Genomic DNA, 18182 nt, shown 5'->3' with positions numbered 1-18182 from the left:
AGGGACGTTCAGGAATAGTGTTCATCATTGATAGAATTTACATTCAAGTCATACTTGATGCTTATCGAACCTACTATTCCAAGGACGTTATCGTGTAAAATAATAGAGCAACCACACGATAACTGAAAAGCCTCATGGTATATAAGTGTCATAATACAGAATTAATGACATATTGCTTCTATAGCACACATCAATCCTAATACGACGTACAAATGAATATAGATCAAATAAATAAAGCATGTCAAAACTCTATACAGTATGGAATGGATATGATGAACACAAATTTTTTGAGATATTAAAAAAGTGAAAATTATGATGGCAAACAAATACCTATTCTAATTTTAGAGAACTCCAAATAACTTATATATTGAGACAATCACCATTATATATAGGTGCCTAGAGTGGGAGATACCGTGCAAAACGCAAATTAATAATTGAACAAAAAGATGCATGATTTATAAAATGAGTTTTCATGATTTTTATTTATAGAATATTTAGCACGTTAAAATTTAAAAAAATAATTTTTTAATTTTTTTTTAATTATACCACTTCATACAATAATATGGACGAATAACCCACATTCTTTATATATAGGGAAAATATCAACATATATCACAGTTTGAAAATAATTTTCACAGAGCATCATATTTCGAAAAATTAACATGCTGCATCAAGAAAATTTTGAAAATTTTCACCGTGAAAATTTTGAATGGTGACGTTACTACATTTTTCAGGGACATGATTGCACAAAAAAAAATTTGGGGGATTTAAATGAAATAAAATGAAAAATGTAAAATAAAAAGGAAAATGAGGGGCTGATTGGGGAGCCCTACTGGCCACCCGGCACCCTCGCTGGTAATCAACTCTCCGATTGGGGTCGCTGGCATGCTCCCTTTTTTCTTTTACATTTTTCATTTTATTTTTAAATCTCTCAAGTTTTTTTTTGTGCAATCATGTCCCTGAAAATGTAGTAACGTCACCATTCAATCCAATTTTAGACGGAAGAGTAACGATATAATGCATGGTGAAAATTTTCAAAATTTTCGTGATGCACAATGTTAATTTTTCGAAATATGATGCACTGTAAAAATTGTTTTCAAATTGTGATGCACGGTGTCATTTTTCCTTATATATAATATGGATAAAATATGTTATGAATAAAATATGTAAAAGTTCATCTAGCTAAAATTAAAATATCAATTGAACATACAACTCATGATTTTTATATAGGCAAATTATCCCATATATCCTATGATTTCGTTCAAATCTATTCTATGCTTTTATAAGTGTAAAAAATATCCCATGATTTATATATATTTTTTTTCAAATCTATCACGCCGTTATATTTTTCGTTAATGAAACGTAAGAAGGCTTCAAATCTATCATATGATTTTAATTTTTTTCTCAAATATATCATATGGTTTTAATCTTTTTCTCAAATTTATCGTATAATTTTAATTTTTTCTCAAATCTATCATGGGTAAAAGGGCCACAGTGGTAAGACCATTAAATATTGACGGAAGATCTAACAGTAGAATAGATTTGAAAAAAGATGTAAATTATGCGATATTTTGGACACTTTTAAAAGCATATGATAGATTTGAACAAAATGTGAAACCATGATATATATATAAGGTAAAAATCTCTTTTATACAATTGTATTATATTGGTTGCCTACATGGCTCGGTTAACAATAGTCGCGTCATCCTCTCCGTCGATTTTGACGGAAAAAGTCGATCAAAAAGATTTGAAACATATAATTTTTAAAGAGTAAGATAAAATTGAGATGATTGTTATAAGGTTGGGATTAGAAGGGGAAAAAAAAGGAAGAAAAGGAGGAAGAAAGAAAGATGCGAATTAGGAAAATCGATTAAACTCGTATCATCATTAATTTTCTAAATCGAGATTATTATGTTAATAAATAATAATCATCATCAATTAGACAGTCAAATTGAAAAAGAACAAAAAAAAAAGAAAAGAAAAAAGCAAAATCTCTCGTGCCTCTGTAGCTTTCCCCTTTCCCTCTGTCTCTCACCCGCAAGCACTCCCCCTTCCCTCCCTCCCTCCCTCCCTGTCAAGGCGGCCTGAACTCTCTCTCTCTCTGTCTCTGTCACTCTGTTATCGGTTTCATCAGAAGGTAGACTTCTCCCCTCCGATGCTCTCTCTACTTCAATTTCGTCTCTGCCTTCGGTTGATGATATCCTCGATCATGGCTTCCGGAGGTTGATTGAATTCGTTGCCCGGTCCAATCTTAGTCTCTGATCGGAAAGGCCATAAGTTTTTCGTGTTGATTCCGGCCAATTCTTCGCTGATATATGCTGCCGGAGGTTTTCGAGTATTTGTCTGAACAAAAGCGAGGATGCTTTATGCTTTTTTTTTTTTTCCTTTTTTAACTCCCTTTTTGAGGAAAGCTTGCTCGTGTTCGGTCTTGTGAAGGTGACTGACATGGAGAAGAAGGCACTTTTGAGGGTAGATAGATTCTGTTGTTCTTCGTGATTCTCATGCTTGAGCGCTGAGTGCTGTGGTGGTGGTTGGAGATTCGTTTCTGATGGATCTTCTTTATTCTCAGTTCATGTCTGCGGATAACTGGGATCATGTCTTGCAAATTTCTGTCTAACTTTTGGGATGCAAAATTCATGTCTCCATGGTTATGTTGTAATGGAATCCAGTGAAGAACTCATATATGGCCTGGGAGTTCGGATCTTTATCTTGGTTCTGAAGGGTCTACTTTTCCTTGTCCTTTTGGCAAGAACGAGCTCATATACATGTTGCAATTGTGATTTGCAAAAACACTGAAATTGAAAGTTCGAAACTTTTAAGGAGTTTTGTTTGCTTTTTCAGGACAAGGACTCCAAACGTTTGCAATCTATATATTTATATATGTGTATTTTATGTCTCATAGACAAGACATCATCCTTGTTCTTCTTTATTTCACAATTACTGACTTCTTAAGTTTGCATTTTTATTTTCTTTAGGAATTCATTTTTAGAGATGGCCAGTAATGAAGAAACAGGAAGTCCAGGATGGAGTGCTTCCTTCTTCATGCAAACTACAGAAGATATAGCCAGGGCTGTTGCTGCTGCTGCTGCAGCTGCGACTGCTGCTCATTCTCCGAGGCCATCAGTTGTATTCTCGGCAAAAGATGATAGCAATAACCAACTTCAGAAGCTGCAGAGACATTTTACAAAAGTGTTGAAAGGATTCTCAACTCCTCCCGAGGTTAAGAGTGTAACGTACAACCCAGAGGTCTTAACCAGCCAAAAGCGTCAATGGGCGAGCTTTCAATTGCAGTACTTGGTAAGCGTGTTTGCTAATCCCTTTTCTTCTGTCTTTCAATTAAACTTGGATCATATTCATTTCTCTTGTGGGTCCATGATATAGCGCATTGAGCATGTGAGAGGCTTGAGTTACTAGTGTAATTCCTTTCCTAATTATTTCTTTTCCTGTGCTTATAATGCACTTACTATTGCATTCTCTGCGTAATTTTCCTAGGTGGCATTTGCTGATATATGTGAATGATGCCTTTGTGTTTAAGAAAAAAGCCTTTGTCAGTCATGAATAATGCCTTTCTAATGCCGATGCTTTTAAATATGCAGGATCATAGGTCATTAAAAGAACCATCAAGGCTCTTTGAGAGCATGGTTGTTGTTGGACTTCATCCAAATTGTGACATTCAAGCCCTTCATAAACGTTATATTGGGAGAAAATCTGAAGGTCCTGGCAAACTACGAAGTGTGTTGAGTGGCCAGCGTCAGACTCGTGTGGAACCTAGTCTCGAGCCTCAGGTAAATTGTATTCATGCTTGCTTTACTGGCTATGTCATTACCATGCATCAAATTCAGTATCTTACGGGCTTTTATCTTTCATGTTTAGGTTCTCTTTGTTTATCCACCAGAAAAGCAGCTACCACTTAAATACAAGGATCTTCTCTCATTTTGCTTCCCTGGAGGTGTAGAGGTTGGTACATTCATTATTATTGTTTATCTACTTGCCATTATTAATCTTCACTATCAGACAGCTCTCTGTGAAAAGATGCAGTTGCATTATGTGTTTTTGTGCATCTTTTTTGCAAAATTAGGACTGTGTTTACAGGCTGGCTGCCTCTGTAAATGGCTATGGACTAATAGTTAATCTAGTCGTCTGATTTTGTTGAAGTTCTGCCCATCCTCATGTTCTATCTTGGACTAGACTATGTTTGGCCTAAAATCACTGTCCAATGTTCCTGGTTACAATGAATTGATCATGTTCTGGTGTTTTATGATTATTATTTATTTTGCCAGGTTAATGCTGTGGAGCGGACACCTAGCATGAGTGAGTTGAATGAGATACTTCTGGGGCAGGTAACTTGCCGTTAGTCTATACTATCCTTCTAAGCAAAGATGTTGAAGTTTATGTAAAGTTTTCACTTGCTCATTACAAGTTTTGTTCAGCAAAATTTAAAGTTTCATAAATTTCTAATACTTGACTTAGATAGTATGGTCCCTTGCTGGATGCTTCTTTGTAATATATTACTTGAATATCCCTCAATACCACACAACCAACACCATAAGATAAGGCACAAAACAAAATAACAGAGACAGTAAGGAGATTTCTTAGACATGTTGTGTCCTCATTCACTTTTTTCCCCCACTAAGTTTTGGTTGCCCCTAGTTTCATTGAAATACTTTTGTTTTAATTTTCTTTATCTATTCAGAAATGTCTGTAATTTGCTGTTATGATGTTGGAACCTTTGCATCCAGTTTCCTTCAGCTGGGTTTTGGTTTCTTTTTGGTTATTACATGTGGAATTATTTTTTAATGGACCTAATTAACTCTGCTTTTAACTTGCAGGAGCATCTTAAGCAGAGTGACCTGTCATTTGTATTCCGATTGCAGGTATTTACTGAATGTAGTCATTCGTACTTCCGTAGCTCCCCCTGAAATATCTAACTAATTCTTTTTTAATGGAAGAGGCATAGTTAGATATAGTTTGCTAGTGCGGTTTTTAGCTTCCTGCTGCAAATATAAACTGGCTGCAGCAATTTCTGTTGTGCACAAATTGTTAGGACCAGAAACATCACTGTTGGTTAGATACTGTCAGTAGGAACTGTGAGGAAAGTAATGAATAATGAGGACCTTTCTCTTTTGGCATGTATCAAAATAGTTCTCTGGACTTCAATGAAAATTGGAGACTTTTGGTGTTTGGTTACATGTGCTTGTTGTCTTCCATGTGGTAGATCTTTCCTTGTGATGAATGTCTTGTCCTCATAATGTCTACAATGCTCATGCTACTGGGAAAAAAAAAATCTAGCGTAGTCCCTCGCTGGCAACATCTGACAACACTGTTGTTTTTGTTTTTCTGGATCTCGCATTCTTACTTGATTTCGTTTTGTAGGTTGCTGATGACTCAACTCTCTATGGATGCTGTGTGCTGGTCGATGAACTAGTACAGAGACCCTCTGGCTTGATTTCTATGATTTCAAACAATCAATCATTGCCTTCATTGAGCCGTTATATATTGACAACAAGGAGATGCTATTGCATTCTGTCAAGGCTTCCATTTTTTGAATTGCATTTCGGTGTTTTAAATAGGTAAATTGTTTACATGTCCAGTTAGCTTTTCTTTGCAAATGGATAATGTTCTCACTGAATGCATCAGATTGGCTTTTACAAATTGATTTTTTATATTATAAGCATTAAGAGTTCTGAAGTTACCATGAGGAAAGGAGAAAAGATTCAACATCAAGTAATGATGGATAATGTGAACTAATCTGGTTCTCACAAGGGATATCCTCTGGATGGCTGTAGAAATCAATGGAGGATTAGGTGGTGAGGGGGCTAGGGCTATATCTTACAAATTTCAAACCAAAGAACTAAATTTTAGCACTTCATTTAAGCTTTCTTCTAGTACTCTATTATGGCTAATCTTAGTGATCAAGTGAACCACAGCATTATAAGCCTTGTGTTGAACTTTTTTAAAATATTTTTGTAGCATCTTTACTGAAGAAAGGTTGGAGCGGTTAACCAAAGGTCTGGTTGATCTGAGTTCGGAGAATCCCAACGGTTATCATGAGGAAAGAAATATAGAAGAACAATCAGATGGTATATCACCTAGTCACAGTGTTGCCGAGGAGATTCCAAATGAAATCGCTGGAACCTCTGAATTAAGCTCAGGAGATTCTACTCCTCGAAGAGTGACAGATGATGAAAGGCACGTGGACTGTCATCAAGGAAACTCGGATTCTCCAAAGAAGGGGACTGGTGATAATATTGCTAAAGTTGACCCGGAAATGGAGATCCTGCCATCCGAAAAAAACAATTCCGTAGCGAACACTGAGGGCTGTTGTTTTGATCCTGATGACTGTGTGACTAATAAACAAACAGTTGAGAGGCGTTTGCCCAGTGCCGTTTTACCTCTTCTACGTTATTATCAATATGAAAGCTCTGAATCTTCATCCAGGTATAAAAAGTCAATTCAAATTGGGAGTTCTGCACTCTATTTTTCTGGTCCACTTTCATTAATAGCTTAATCTAAGTCTTTTTGCTCTCTAATGTTTATTGAAAATTTAATTTGCAGCTATGAGTATTTCACCAGTCAACGAGAAATCGACACTTTTAACTTTATTGCATTGGCAAATTTTGTGCTACAGAAATTTCAGTGGATTATCTTGGATATGTTTGAACTCAGATGACTGATCCTTTATGCATATTAGTATTCAGATTATTGTCATGGTTTATTTGATGTCATAAATATGCATGACATGATGGATCTGCTACTTTCATGTCTTGATTTGTGATTGGACTAGCTCATGCAGCTTTCAGAGCTCCCCAATTGAGGATAGGAATTTTAGGAGCGATCTGGATGATATGGAGACAGAAGAGGCATCTTTCTCTGGCCAGGATGACACGAGTGACCATGCTGATATTCTTGAATGGGCTAAGGTTGGTGCAATGTTCATTTTTATGCCTCTTGGTCCTTTTTTGATGCCTCTAGTCTCGTGCCATCATTAGTTGCTTCTGCCTTTTGACAAATCTTCCCAATAATTTTTCCAGGCAAACAGTTATGGGTTATTGCAGATAATTTGTGAGTATTATAGGTTGCGCTGCCCTACCAGGGGTTCTATAGTTAGGTTTCACCCATTGGAACATCTACATCCCCTGGAATATTCTAGGCCAGAGGAAGCGGTTCTTCAAATAGCTGGTTCAACTATTGATTTGAGATCATGCACCACAAGTCTAGAATTAGCAGAGGTAAACTATGAGCATATTACCTGCAGTGTATTTGTTTCTATTTTTGGACCTGTGGTCACTGTTACCTCTCTTTCTATCTTAGTCTAGATTTTGCACTTAAAAGAGTCTTAATCTTTTTTTATTTTTGTATTAATCAGGCACACAATGCACTGTTAGTAGAGGAGGAAGCAACTGCATTGTCAATATGGACTCTTGCAACCATATGTGGTGCACTACGACTTGAGCATGTAAATATCGTATTTTATCTTATTGCATAATAGAGAGCATAAAGTTGTACGCTCTTGATACATCTGCTTTTCAAACACCAAATGAGAAATCTTGATTTGTAAATTAGAGGAAGAGGAATGGATAGCAGAGGAGAGGTGAGGGAAAGAAACAGAGAAGGATTGGAAAAGGAAATTCTTGCACTTTGCTTTAATATTGTTGAAGAAGGAAAGCAGAGTGGCCGAGAGCCATATATGCCTTTACATTGGAAGCCCTTTTGACTTGTCGGCAAAATAGTCTAATTGCTGTCCTTTTCTGAAGTTTTCTTCCTCTCTCAATCCCCAATTTGGAGGTTTGAGGAGATTAGCATACTCTTTATTTTAAATGTCGATGCATTAAAACACTGTGAAGTTGCTTATAGAAGAGGGGAGGGAGGGGTTGGGTGGTGGCGCCATGTCAAATTTAAAGAGCATGAGGAGTTGGGAACTTTCACTTGGACAATTTTGCATTCCTTAGTTTCTTGTATGATGAGATTGAGTCTGGTGATTGATCGCCATGTTTATTTGCAGGTGTTGACGTTGTTTGCAGGAGCATTGCTTGAGAAACAGATTGTTGTTGTTTGTTCTAATTTGGTATGTTAGTTCCTTACTTGTACCTGGTCTTGCTGTTGATATGAACTCCTTAACGTTGATGAGTTCTTGACAGAAAACACGTTCCACTTACATCAGACTCTATATGTTGGACATGCAGGGAATTTTGTCAGCAACTGTTTTGTCTGTTATTCCTCTTATCCGTCCCTACCAATGGCAAAGCCTCTTAATGCCGGTCTGTTGAATATCCATTTTTGCCAGGAATTTCTTTCACACTTGAAAAGTCAAATTTCCCTTTGGCCCCTAACTTGCTGAGGAATTTCAGGTTTTACCTAATGACATGTTGGATTTTCTGGATGCACCGGTTCCTTACATAGTGAGTACTGAATTTCTTTTAACTGTGGGATATAGACATCATTGCCCCTGTTTTCAATTTTTAAAGTATTGTCATTTCACTTTTTCTCCAACTTCAGTATTTTTCTTATGGTTGCTTGGAATGGTCTCCCGTCATAAATCTGGTTTGATATGTTTCTCGCCATTTGTAGGTTGGTGTGAAGAACAAAACTGCGGAGGTGCAGTCTAAACTGACCAACGCCATTTTAGTCGATGCTAACAGGAATCAGGTGGATACCATCTCTAACGATAGGCAACATCCCTTTTGGCAAAATTGTGATATTTTCATTAGGCACATTTGTCGCAGACTTTAATGTGGTGTGGATGTCATAGGTGAAGGCACCAACCATTCCTCAACTCCCGAAGCACAAGGAGCTGTTCTCATCATTGAGTTCCTACCATGCAAAGCTTGTAGGAGAGAGTTATTTGGGGAGGAAACGGCCAATGTATGAGTGCACCGAAGTGCAGGTGTGAGCTTCTGCTTGTATATATTTGGCGTATTATACTAGGGAATTGATCGACCATAGTTTCCTGAACCACACAGGATACCATATGAACAGAATGATGGATCTCAAACTAGGGCTTTATCATTTCTCGACCAGATTTACAGTTGCCTGTTTACTTAGTTTTGTTTATAATTATTTGATCTATGTCGATCAATGTGCAGATTGAAGCTGCGAAGGGTTTCTTGGGAGTCTTAAGGCATTACTTGGATTCTCTCTGCTCTAATCTGCGCTCGCATACAATTACAAATGTACAGTCAAACGATGACAAGGTGTGTTCTGCATTCAAGTTTTGCAGTAGTATGAAGTTACGAATACTTGCAAGCACAATAATATTTGACTCTTAAATCACACTGCTGATTTGGAAAACTGATATCATCTGATTTCAGGTATCCTTGCTTCTGAAGGAAAGTTTTATTGAATCATTTCCTTCTCGTGAGCGATCATTTATGAAGGTCAGTACTGAAAGCCTTAACATGCTTTTGCCCTTCCATTATATTAAGTGGATGCAGCAGCTCTGTTCGATTTTTATCCTGCATGCTGAGAAATTTGTTAACAATTACCAAATTTAAGAAAATGAATGTTCTTGACACACACACACACACACACACACACACACCTTTTTTCTCGATGTCATAGTTCCATTTGGTTTGTTTGGAGCAGCATTTCGTGGACACGCAACTCTTCTCTGTACAAACGGATCTCGTTCTGTCTTTCTTCCAGAAGGAATAAGGACTTGGAGTGGTGCTGGGCAGGCAAATGTATACCACCACCGTGTTATTTCCTACAATATAACTTGAAGAACCAAAGATGCATGCATATGTATAAGTCATATATATATGAAAATATAATTATAGATCGCGAGAAAGTCGCGCCTTTTTATTTTATGTAAAATTTTGCTCCAAATTATTTCGTCATCGAGAATGCCATGTCTGGGCTTGCTTGTTTAGGGTGTGAAGAAGGGAAATGATATATGATGATGAGGATGAGGATATCTGCATGCAAAATAAGCGCATCAGATTTCTTCTTCCATGTTTGGTAATTTATGAGGAATCGTGAATCGGGTCCTTGAATTTGCCTTTGCTCCGTTATGCAACCTGAAATAAAGATCTCTCATCCCGCCCCGCTTGTGCTCGGCCATCTAATCTTATTATAGATTCCGCAGAAAATTTGATCCGCTCAACGAATTTGTTTGGTAGGAGCTCTCTTCAATGAGAGAATGGTATTCGATTGCAGTTTTATTTCACGGATATTTCTATAAGGATTTTCCTAGAAAATTACTATTGTGGTCAGTAGATTGACATCCAGGGCAGACCAACAAAGAGAAGGTTGCCAAGGAGATTAGGTTACTTCAAGAACCATAATCCTTTGGTTTATGGTTTTCTTATGTTTCATATCTTTATCTATATATTACAAAAGGTAGAAGAAAATTAATTGGTGTAGCTTTTCTTCTCGATAATACCCACAAAATGGTATTTTAGCTTAAAGGTGTGTTTGATAATAAATTAAGTGCGGATATTTGAAATTAAATTTTAAGCACTTAATAGAGTGGAGCATATTTGATAAGTAAAAAGAAGTGATTTAACCTAATAAATTTAAGTTAAAAAAGAACTTAATTATTAAGTAGAAAAAGCTTGCATTTTTATTTTCAGCTGATTCACTCAATTAAGGGACTTTTTTAAAAATTTGCAGCGATACTCCCAATTTTTATTGTAATTACAGTTTGGTCCATTTGGATTTTGGCTCAGAAATCTGGAGAAAGAGAGAGGGAGGCAGGCAGGCACGACTTCACGCCGCGGAGAGGGAGAGGGTGCTGGTGGTGCCATCACCTATTACGCTTGCCGACGACTTCCTCTGTGGAGGTGGTGGTTGGGATCAGGGCCTGCACCGCCCCCGATCTCCTATCTCTCTCTCCCTCGAATAGAGAGAGGGGGAGATCGGGGTGCTGTGGAGGCCTTGATCCTGGCCATCACCTCCACAAAGGAGGTCTTTGGTGAGTAAATAGGCATCCTCTTCTTCCTTCCTCTCTGATCGAGAACCTCCGCCCTTCTTTTTTTTTTTTGCAATTTTGATTTTTTTTTAATTTTTTGATATTTAAAAATGTTATAACAAAATGTGGTCAAAAGTAAAACAAAGTTAAAGTATAGGGTCATTATGCAAATATAATTTCAGCTGTTAAAATTTTTACTCAGTCAAATACATTTCACTTATTTCACTAAGCACTTATTTATTTAAGTCCTTAAATTTTAAGCACTTAAATTTGAACACTTAATATTAGGTTTTATCAAAACACTTGGATATAAAATTGAGGTTTTAGATCAGTAAATTCACACTTGACACTACTTATAACTAGTAAATAACTACTCATTATTCTGTACTCTCTCGACTTTCTCTCTGTTCTTGCACGCCTCAATCGTAAAATTTTTAATTGAAGAAATTGTTTTTGTCTCTATCTCTCCTGTTGGACCAATAGACTGAGTCCGGTGAGTTGCTGCAGGAATGATGTGCGGAGACAGTTGCTGTTCTGCAAAATTGGTAAACCTTAATTGATATTATTCCTTTGAAAAGCCACCCCACCATTGGATATTAGAGAATCCATCTCTGTTCCGATGACGATCCCACGAGGGGACGTGGGTCGGGGTTCTACATCAATTAAGCTCTAAGCGGGTCTGACAACCCCCTTCCCTCGAAGCGGCCAGACACAGTCCTAAGTGAACTGTGCAGAACTGATAGTCTCAATCATTGACAGTCGAAGATCTTACAATAATAATGATAACCAAATATTAGTAATTACTTGCAAAAGTTAATTATGATAATCACTGATGAAGCTTTGTAGTTGTTGTTGCATCGTTTAGTTTACTAGCAGCCACCACCGTAATAACTGTCAGGTTAACAGAAAAGGGCTCATCCATTGATTGATTTGGGTGGGAGCCAATGCTCGTGTAGCAAGAGAACCAATATGGCCGAGGGTTGAGATAGAAAAGTTGCCGCGTTCGAGGAATGCCATGAAATGAGGAGCATGTGAGATACTGAATGACGGCATCTTAATCGTCATAGAGTTTATTATGCGAGGTCTGTAGTGGAACTATTGAACTTGAGAAACCGCTGGGATCCCTAGTAGTAATGTCTTAAGGTTTGCTACAAACTGAGGTAAAATTCCATTCTGTATATGTAAAATTCTACTGGGCCTATAAGCGATTAGGTACAACTTCAACCTAAAAGCTCGAGCTGATATATTGTAATACCAATGTGGGATTTTTTACGCTCAACACCCGCTCTCACGTTGCCACGTGGACTAGAACAACCCGCCCTCAAGAACTAACTACGAGCCGGGACCAGACTTCCATGCTCGGGAGGAGGGAGGACGACAATTGACAATAAGACCATGCTTGGGCCGGACTAAGATGAGGCGGGTTTCTCTCCGCACTCAGATTTCAAAGAGACCACAAGCTTCACACTTGGGCTAAACATGGGCGCATTTCGGCTGCCCATTGACAAAGAGACATTTCAAATGGCAGGATGTAAACCCACACACATGCACGCGGAAGCATTACGATTGGGCCTATCTCCAACCCAAAAGCTCGAACTAATAAATTGTAGTATCCAATCTCTTATAAACCCATTAGATGTTTCTTAGTTTTTCCGTGTGAGATTTTTTTACGCTCAAAGTTGCCAAAATTAATTGAACTTTGCATTTATTTTGGATCATTCATGGACTCAAAAGGAGAAAATGATGTGAGGGATGAGCTTTACGTCAAATTGGTGCAAAGGACCCCACTTAGCTAATAAGCCCAGATGGAGAGTGACCCCCTCCCTGCTGGAAGAAAGCACTGAAGCCCCCATGGGGGCATCTCTTCCCTTTCATCTGTAACTTCTCTTTCAATGGAAGTTTGCGTTTGAAGGCACGTCTGCTTTCCAGGAAAAAAAAAAAACAAAAGAAAAAAGCACGAAAATTTACTAACACTAGCGATTTCTATAAAGATCGATTGCTCAGCCTAGCCAGGTGAATGCCTAGTCTCGGAATCTCGGGTGAAGATTTAACGGCCCAAAATGGGGGTCTAAACAGACCAAGTAACGCTATCTTGATGGAACTGCCATGGTTAGGGGATTACTCTTTATGGATTCCGAGAACAAACGATCCGTGGCCATTCTAGCACAAAGGTGCTCCACATGGATCAGGCTTATTACATGCCAGCCACGATGCGACAGACACAGTAAACGCCACACGAAGGTTTTCAAGAATCCTGCTGTGCCCACTGAATTAGTTGGTTAAATTGACCAGGGTTGTCGTTGAACGTACGACGGTCCGTCTCCAGAACTCTCATGTCAAAGAATGTCATTAATCTCTGCTAACTATAAATCGAATACCAGCCGGGGGAGGGACTCGACAATGACACGTCTTCGTGCGTTGATAAACTATGTTTACTGCAACCGTTATGGTAAATGTATTACGCACACAGTGCATTTGCAAGTCAAAAGCGGATGGAGGCAAGTGAGAAGCGTGAAATATTATCTTCGTGCTCTCTCTGACAGCTGCCCCCTGCTCCCTCCTGCTGCCCAAGTGAATAATATATATACATACATATATATATATATATATATATGTATAAAGAAGATAGGTAATAATTGCAGAGAGTAAATATTTGTATTTTATTTTGGGCAATTATCTTTTTTCATTTCTTTTTTTAGCCGGAGGGATTGCACCTGGGAAGATGTTCTTAACTGGTCAAGTGGGAAGGACGACTGAGGACATCGTACCAAAAAAGGTACACTTTGCATGTGTTCCAGCCTGCCATGGGAAGGAAGGGATCGATCTGAGAGATTATTACAGCAACTTGCGTTGCATCGAAAAATAATCTCTGACCTACACCCGATATCTTTACTGAAACTAATCATGACACGAGAATTGTCTTGATTTTACGGTGCTCGGTTGTGTCCTGAATTTTATCCCAAATTGTTTCCCGTATTTTTTAGATTCGGATCTCTATGTTTTAGGGAGATTTATACATGAAGAGTAATGTACCTTAGGATGTTATCGTTAATTTTTTTTTAAAAAAAAAATATATTTTTATGCTGTATAGGAGTGCGGGAAGAGCGCCTGATGAATGAAAGTATTTTGTGCGAGTGGGAGAGACTTCTTGAGGGTTACAGTCTGCTTTTTTGGTTTAGGTCTTCGTTTCCTGAGCTTGAGCATAGCCTCTCTCGTTTTGTACACTTAACTATTGTTGCTCGATAAGAAGTTACCCTCGAGCCTCCTTTTTTCACGAATGTTTTTCCACTGCATCAGAGGGTTTTAATTACCATATATATGTTACGTGTAATTTCTTCTCATTTCCGCTTCTATCTTCGTTTTTTGTAGATCGATCCCCAGCATGTTGGATGGAAACAGATGCGATTAATTAATGCAACCTGAATTTATGGGCACTCTCGATATTCTTGCTGTAAATTACATTCTTAAGTCAGGTGGAAGATTAGATTAGGGTTAGGCACAGACAGACAGAGATGATTGTCTTTGTACTTTGTTTCTTCATTCAGCTGGGAGCTCAGACATTAGGTAGAGACTTTCAGAATAATTGAATGCCAGCAAGCAAACAAAAAAGGATTCAACTTTCCAATATCTCACTTCACTTGTGGACTGATCTCCTGACAGTTAAAAAAATTTTAATGTCCCACAACTGATCAGAAGAAAGATTTTTACGATCCATGATTTTCACCATTAAATATTCAAAATACATAACCAATGTGCATTAATTTAGATGATTCAGTACCCATTTTCCTTAAGTAAAATCTCGACTTCGAGTTCTATGAGTAGATAAAATTCTCGATTCGAAGAGTTTTATCTTTCAATGGGCTCATTGCGCTCAAACCTTGATTATTCATGACCCATAGGGCTTCTTGTATCGGGTGGTGCAGACCCGAAAAATATACTAGAGATATATAGTAAATTAACATAGCAAGCCATTGTTTTTGAGTTCCATATTGTGCCAAAACTTAGGATTTGCATCATGTGTACTTCTGATGATTGAACGACTTTATGCTATTTGGACGATCAAATTATCCGTGCACATCGACTCAATTATATTGATAGAGATTACAGGTGATGAGCTGCTCGGCCAGTAGTGACCATATGTTTTTTAGGAGGACAGGCCTAGCTAGGGTTTTGACCATATGCTAGTGGAGTTACCAAAAGTTAGAACAGTGGATTCCCAAATGTTTTGAGAAACCTTAGATTGATCTCAAGTTGTTGTGAACTCGTTGAAGCGCCGAGAAGAGTTCCGTAAAATAAATGCTTCCTTCTGGCCGTCCATGCCTTTCTCAAAATGTTCTATATATATGTTTCCAAATGTAGGCCATAAGATTGGTGATGAATACCATTAGGGCTTTACACTGAGAAGAAGAAGAGGGCAGGGCTGGGCTCCCACCAATATTAATGAATGATTTATGTAATCAGAAGGATTCATTCAGAACTCAAAAATGATAAAGGGAGAGATAGGCAGAGGCCCACAAGACCTGATGAATATCTCTTTCAATATCTTATAAGTTTGTTTCCCAAATCGAAAAAAGGTCAAATTGCCCGTCCGTAAGTGGGGGAGGGGTCTCTGATCAGTTTACATGTAAAGGAACAGCAAAATAAATATATAGTAAATTTCTTTTTCTTTTCTTTTTTTCAAAGAAAATAAAAAAGAGTTTTGGCAGAAGAAGCGGAAGCAGGTGCAGCAATAAAAAGAGGTCTTTGCCCGTACGATCTTCAGAATGTCAGGCCAGTGCAGGAGCATTTGCTTCAGACACCAACTCTCATTGCATACCACACAGCCTTTCCATTTAATTAACTTTTGTAAATAAATAAAAAAAACTTAGAAAAAGAGAATAAGCGTAACAATAACAAAAACAACAATAATAATAACGATAACAATAATAATAATAATAATTGCTAAAACCCAAGATTTTATGGGAAATCTTAGTTTATGGCTTTTCTTGCTTTCACTTTTGTGACAGAAGTCCTTGTGTGTGTGTGTATTTATTATAGTTAATGGTGATACAACTAAAGAAAACTGATTGCTTTTGGGCCATTATTTGTTCATTTAAATGTGAGTTAATACTACCAGCACGGTGGTTTAATGGTTAAGTATCAAGCGCTTCACTTGAACATCACGAGTTCGAATCTCACTAAGGACGTAGAGCTCGCCACTATGTGGGTGTATTATGGGATGACGATGGCCGGCTTATAATGCTTGATCCAGTAGGTGTTAGACTTAATTCACTAATGTGTTGGTGGGATTGCGATGACTGAGTTGGGCTAAAGTCTCAGCAAGCTATGACAAAAGGAACATTCCGTGGCGGTTAGGTTCCCTTAGTTGGGGCAGCCACAACGGGTTAATAACCCGACCTAGCCTTTAATTCAGCGAAAAAAAATGTGAGTTAATAATGCATATGTGTTATGCATGCATCAATACACCTTGTTGTGACTGTATTGGAAAATAAAAATATGATGGAAGTCACCAACAAAAGTGTTGGCTGAGTGGTAAGCAGCTCACCCCTGTAAGGAGAGGAACACAAGTTCGAATACCGGGAAGCGCACTTGTTGGGAGGGAGAATAACCTTTAATGCTCGATCTCCCGACTAGATTAGTCAGACCCCATTGAGTTTCTGAATACCAGGGTACACACCGAAAAAAAAGATTGATGGAAGTCCATATTTATCAGGGACTTTGCTTCGTGTTTTACGAAAATGTCTCCTAATGGATGGGCTGCAAATTAATATAAACTAGATCAAAATCCGCCGGATGCGCAGAAATTAATTGTAATTTCCTTAATAGTAAATAACATAAAATCATTAAGTACTTCATGTAAATAATTATTCACCAAAAATGAAAACATTTATGTTATAGTGTTATATTGATAATAATTATGTTATGTTGGTATAATTTAGTTTGTGTTTATGAGTATTACAGATTAGTGATTTCATTCCACCATTGTGATAATAAGTGTAATAGTAGCCGGTTGCCTCTTTGTGACCTTAATAGAACTATTGGAAAATAAATATTTGATTTGAAAAATTATTTCAAGCAAAAAAAAAGAAGAATACAATCTAAGAACATAAGACCTATTTAAGAAATTTTATAATTGAAGCTCGAATATATATAGATCTAGTTAAAGATTATAAAAAAATAAGACCATAAGAAATAATATCTATACGTATCCACATATTTATTTGATAGAGTATATTAAATATATGTATATCATTAACTCCATAATCTTGATTTCTTAGCATGTGTCTAGAGCCAAAAAAAATTTTCTTCGAAACTATACAATATCCAATAAAACTAAATAATAATCATATTGAAAATATTAAAAATCTTTTCATATAAATGACGAATAACTAATTCTACGAACTTATGGTCATATAACTAAATTGACTCCTATATTAATAAATAATTTCTCATTAGTAAACATAATTATAAAAAGTTTAAGAGAGTTGATTTAATCATGTGGATTTCATTATTTAATTGGATGTTAACCTAATTTATGTTATAAGATTAAAATTGTTATTATTATTTATGAACTTATGATAATATAAAAAATCAAACAAGGATGTCACAAATTCACATATTTAAAAAATGGGCAATGAAGTAAATATATATGAACTTCGAAGGATGTCATCTACAACAAATTACTCTAATATACTTACTATTAAATAAACATATAATATAATACTTACTAATTGGGACTATATGTTGCAAAATATATGTTGAACCATGCAAAATGAGTCTAATTTTAATATTTAATTATCGTATGAAACTTGAAATTAATTATTTAAAATATTTTAGTGTGTTAAGAAGATAATATGTTTTTCAAATTTAGAATAATTATTATAAAAATGATATATAAATGTTTTCAGCGCAAAAACAAAAATATAATTTTCAAAGAAGTTATGGTCTTATAAATGGGACATAGTATGATATAGCGCTATGAGCTTAAACTCATAACTAAAATAATAATTAAAATTTTAAAAATAAGAATCTCATAAATATTGTTTAAAGAAATGAGTGAAATGAAATTTTATTCTAATTACTAAACTTAATATATGTCAGTCTATATATTGATAATTAAAAAATATATATAATGATGCATATTAATGAAATAACTTGTTTCAAAATGTTATTATAATTATTAACATGTTATGTTGCAAAAAATAATCAACTTATTCTGATTTTTTATTTTTTTAAAAGAATATTAACATAGATATTTGAAATTATAATCAAT

At 36.5% G+C, this 18182-nt stretch overlaps 1 protein-coding gene across 5 annotated transcripts; it reads left to right on the top strand.

Moving 5' to 3' along the window:
- The first annotated feature begins 1965 nt into the window (after positions 1 to 1965).
- Positions 1966 to 9994, top strand: LOC116196519. 5 transcript variants are annotated; one of them, XM_031526266.1, is made up of 20 exons: positions 1966 to 2137; positions 2437 to 2469; positions 2976 to 3297; positions 3597 to 3785; positions 3874 to 3957; positions 4281 to 4340; positions 4830 to 4874; positions 5374 to 5570; positions 5971 to 6438; positions 6785 to 6920; positions 7032 to 7229; positions 7367 to 7456; positions 8003 to 8065; positions 8184 to 8258; positions 8349 to 8399; positions 8569 to 8646; positions 8750 to 8884; positions 9084 to 9191; positions 9309 to 9374; positions 9583 to 9994. In XM_031526266.1, exons 3-20 carry the CDS (start codon positions 2992 to 2994, stop codon positions 9649 to 9651), a joined length of 2418 nt encoding a protein of 805 aa, XP_031382126.1. In that variant the 5' UTR covers positions 1966 to 2137; positions 2437 to 2469; positions 2976 to 2991; the 3' UTR covers positions 9652 to 9994. The 5 variants fall into 5 exon arrangements, with proteins under 5 accessions (XP_031382126.1, XP_031382130.1, XP_031382125.1 ...); XM_031526270.1 differs by lacking the exon at positions 2437 to 2469 and having other exon boundaries at positions 9643 to 9994; XM_031526265.1 differs by lacking the exon at positions 2437 to 2469 and having other exon boundaries at positions 1967 to 2137.
- The last annotated feature ends 8188 nt before the right edge of the window (positions 9995 to 18182 follow it).

The sequence above is a fragment of the Punica granatum genome, chromosome 2, assembly GCF_007655135.1.
Source record: "Punica granatum isolate Tunisia-2019 chromosome 2, ASM765513v2, whole genome shotgun sequence".
In the NCBI taxonomy this organism is placed as follows: Eukaryota; Viridiplantae; Streptophyta; class Magnoliopsida; order Myrtales; family Lythraceae; genus Punica; species Punica granatum.
This window is presented reverse-complemented; position numbering and strand designations above follow the sequence as displayed.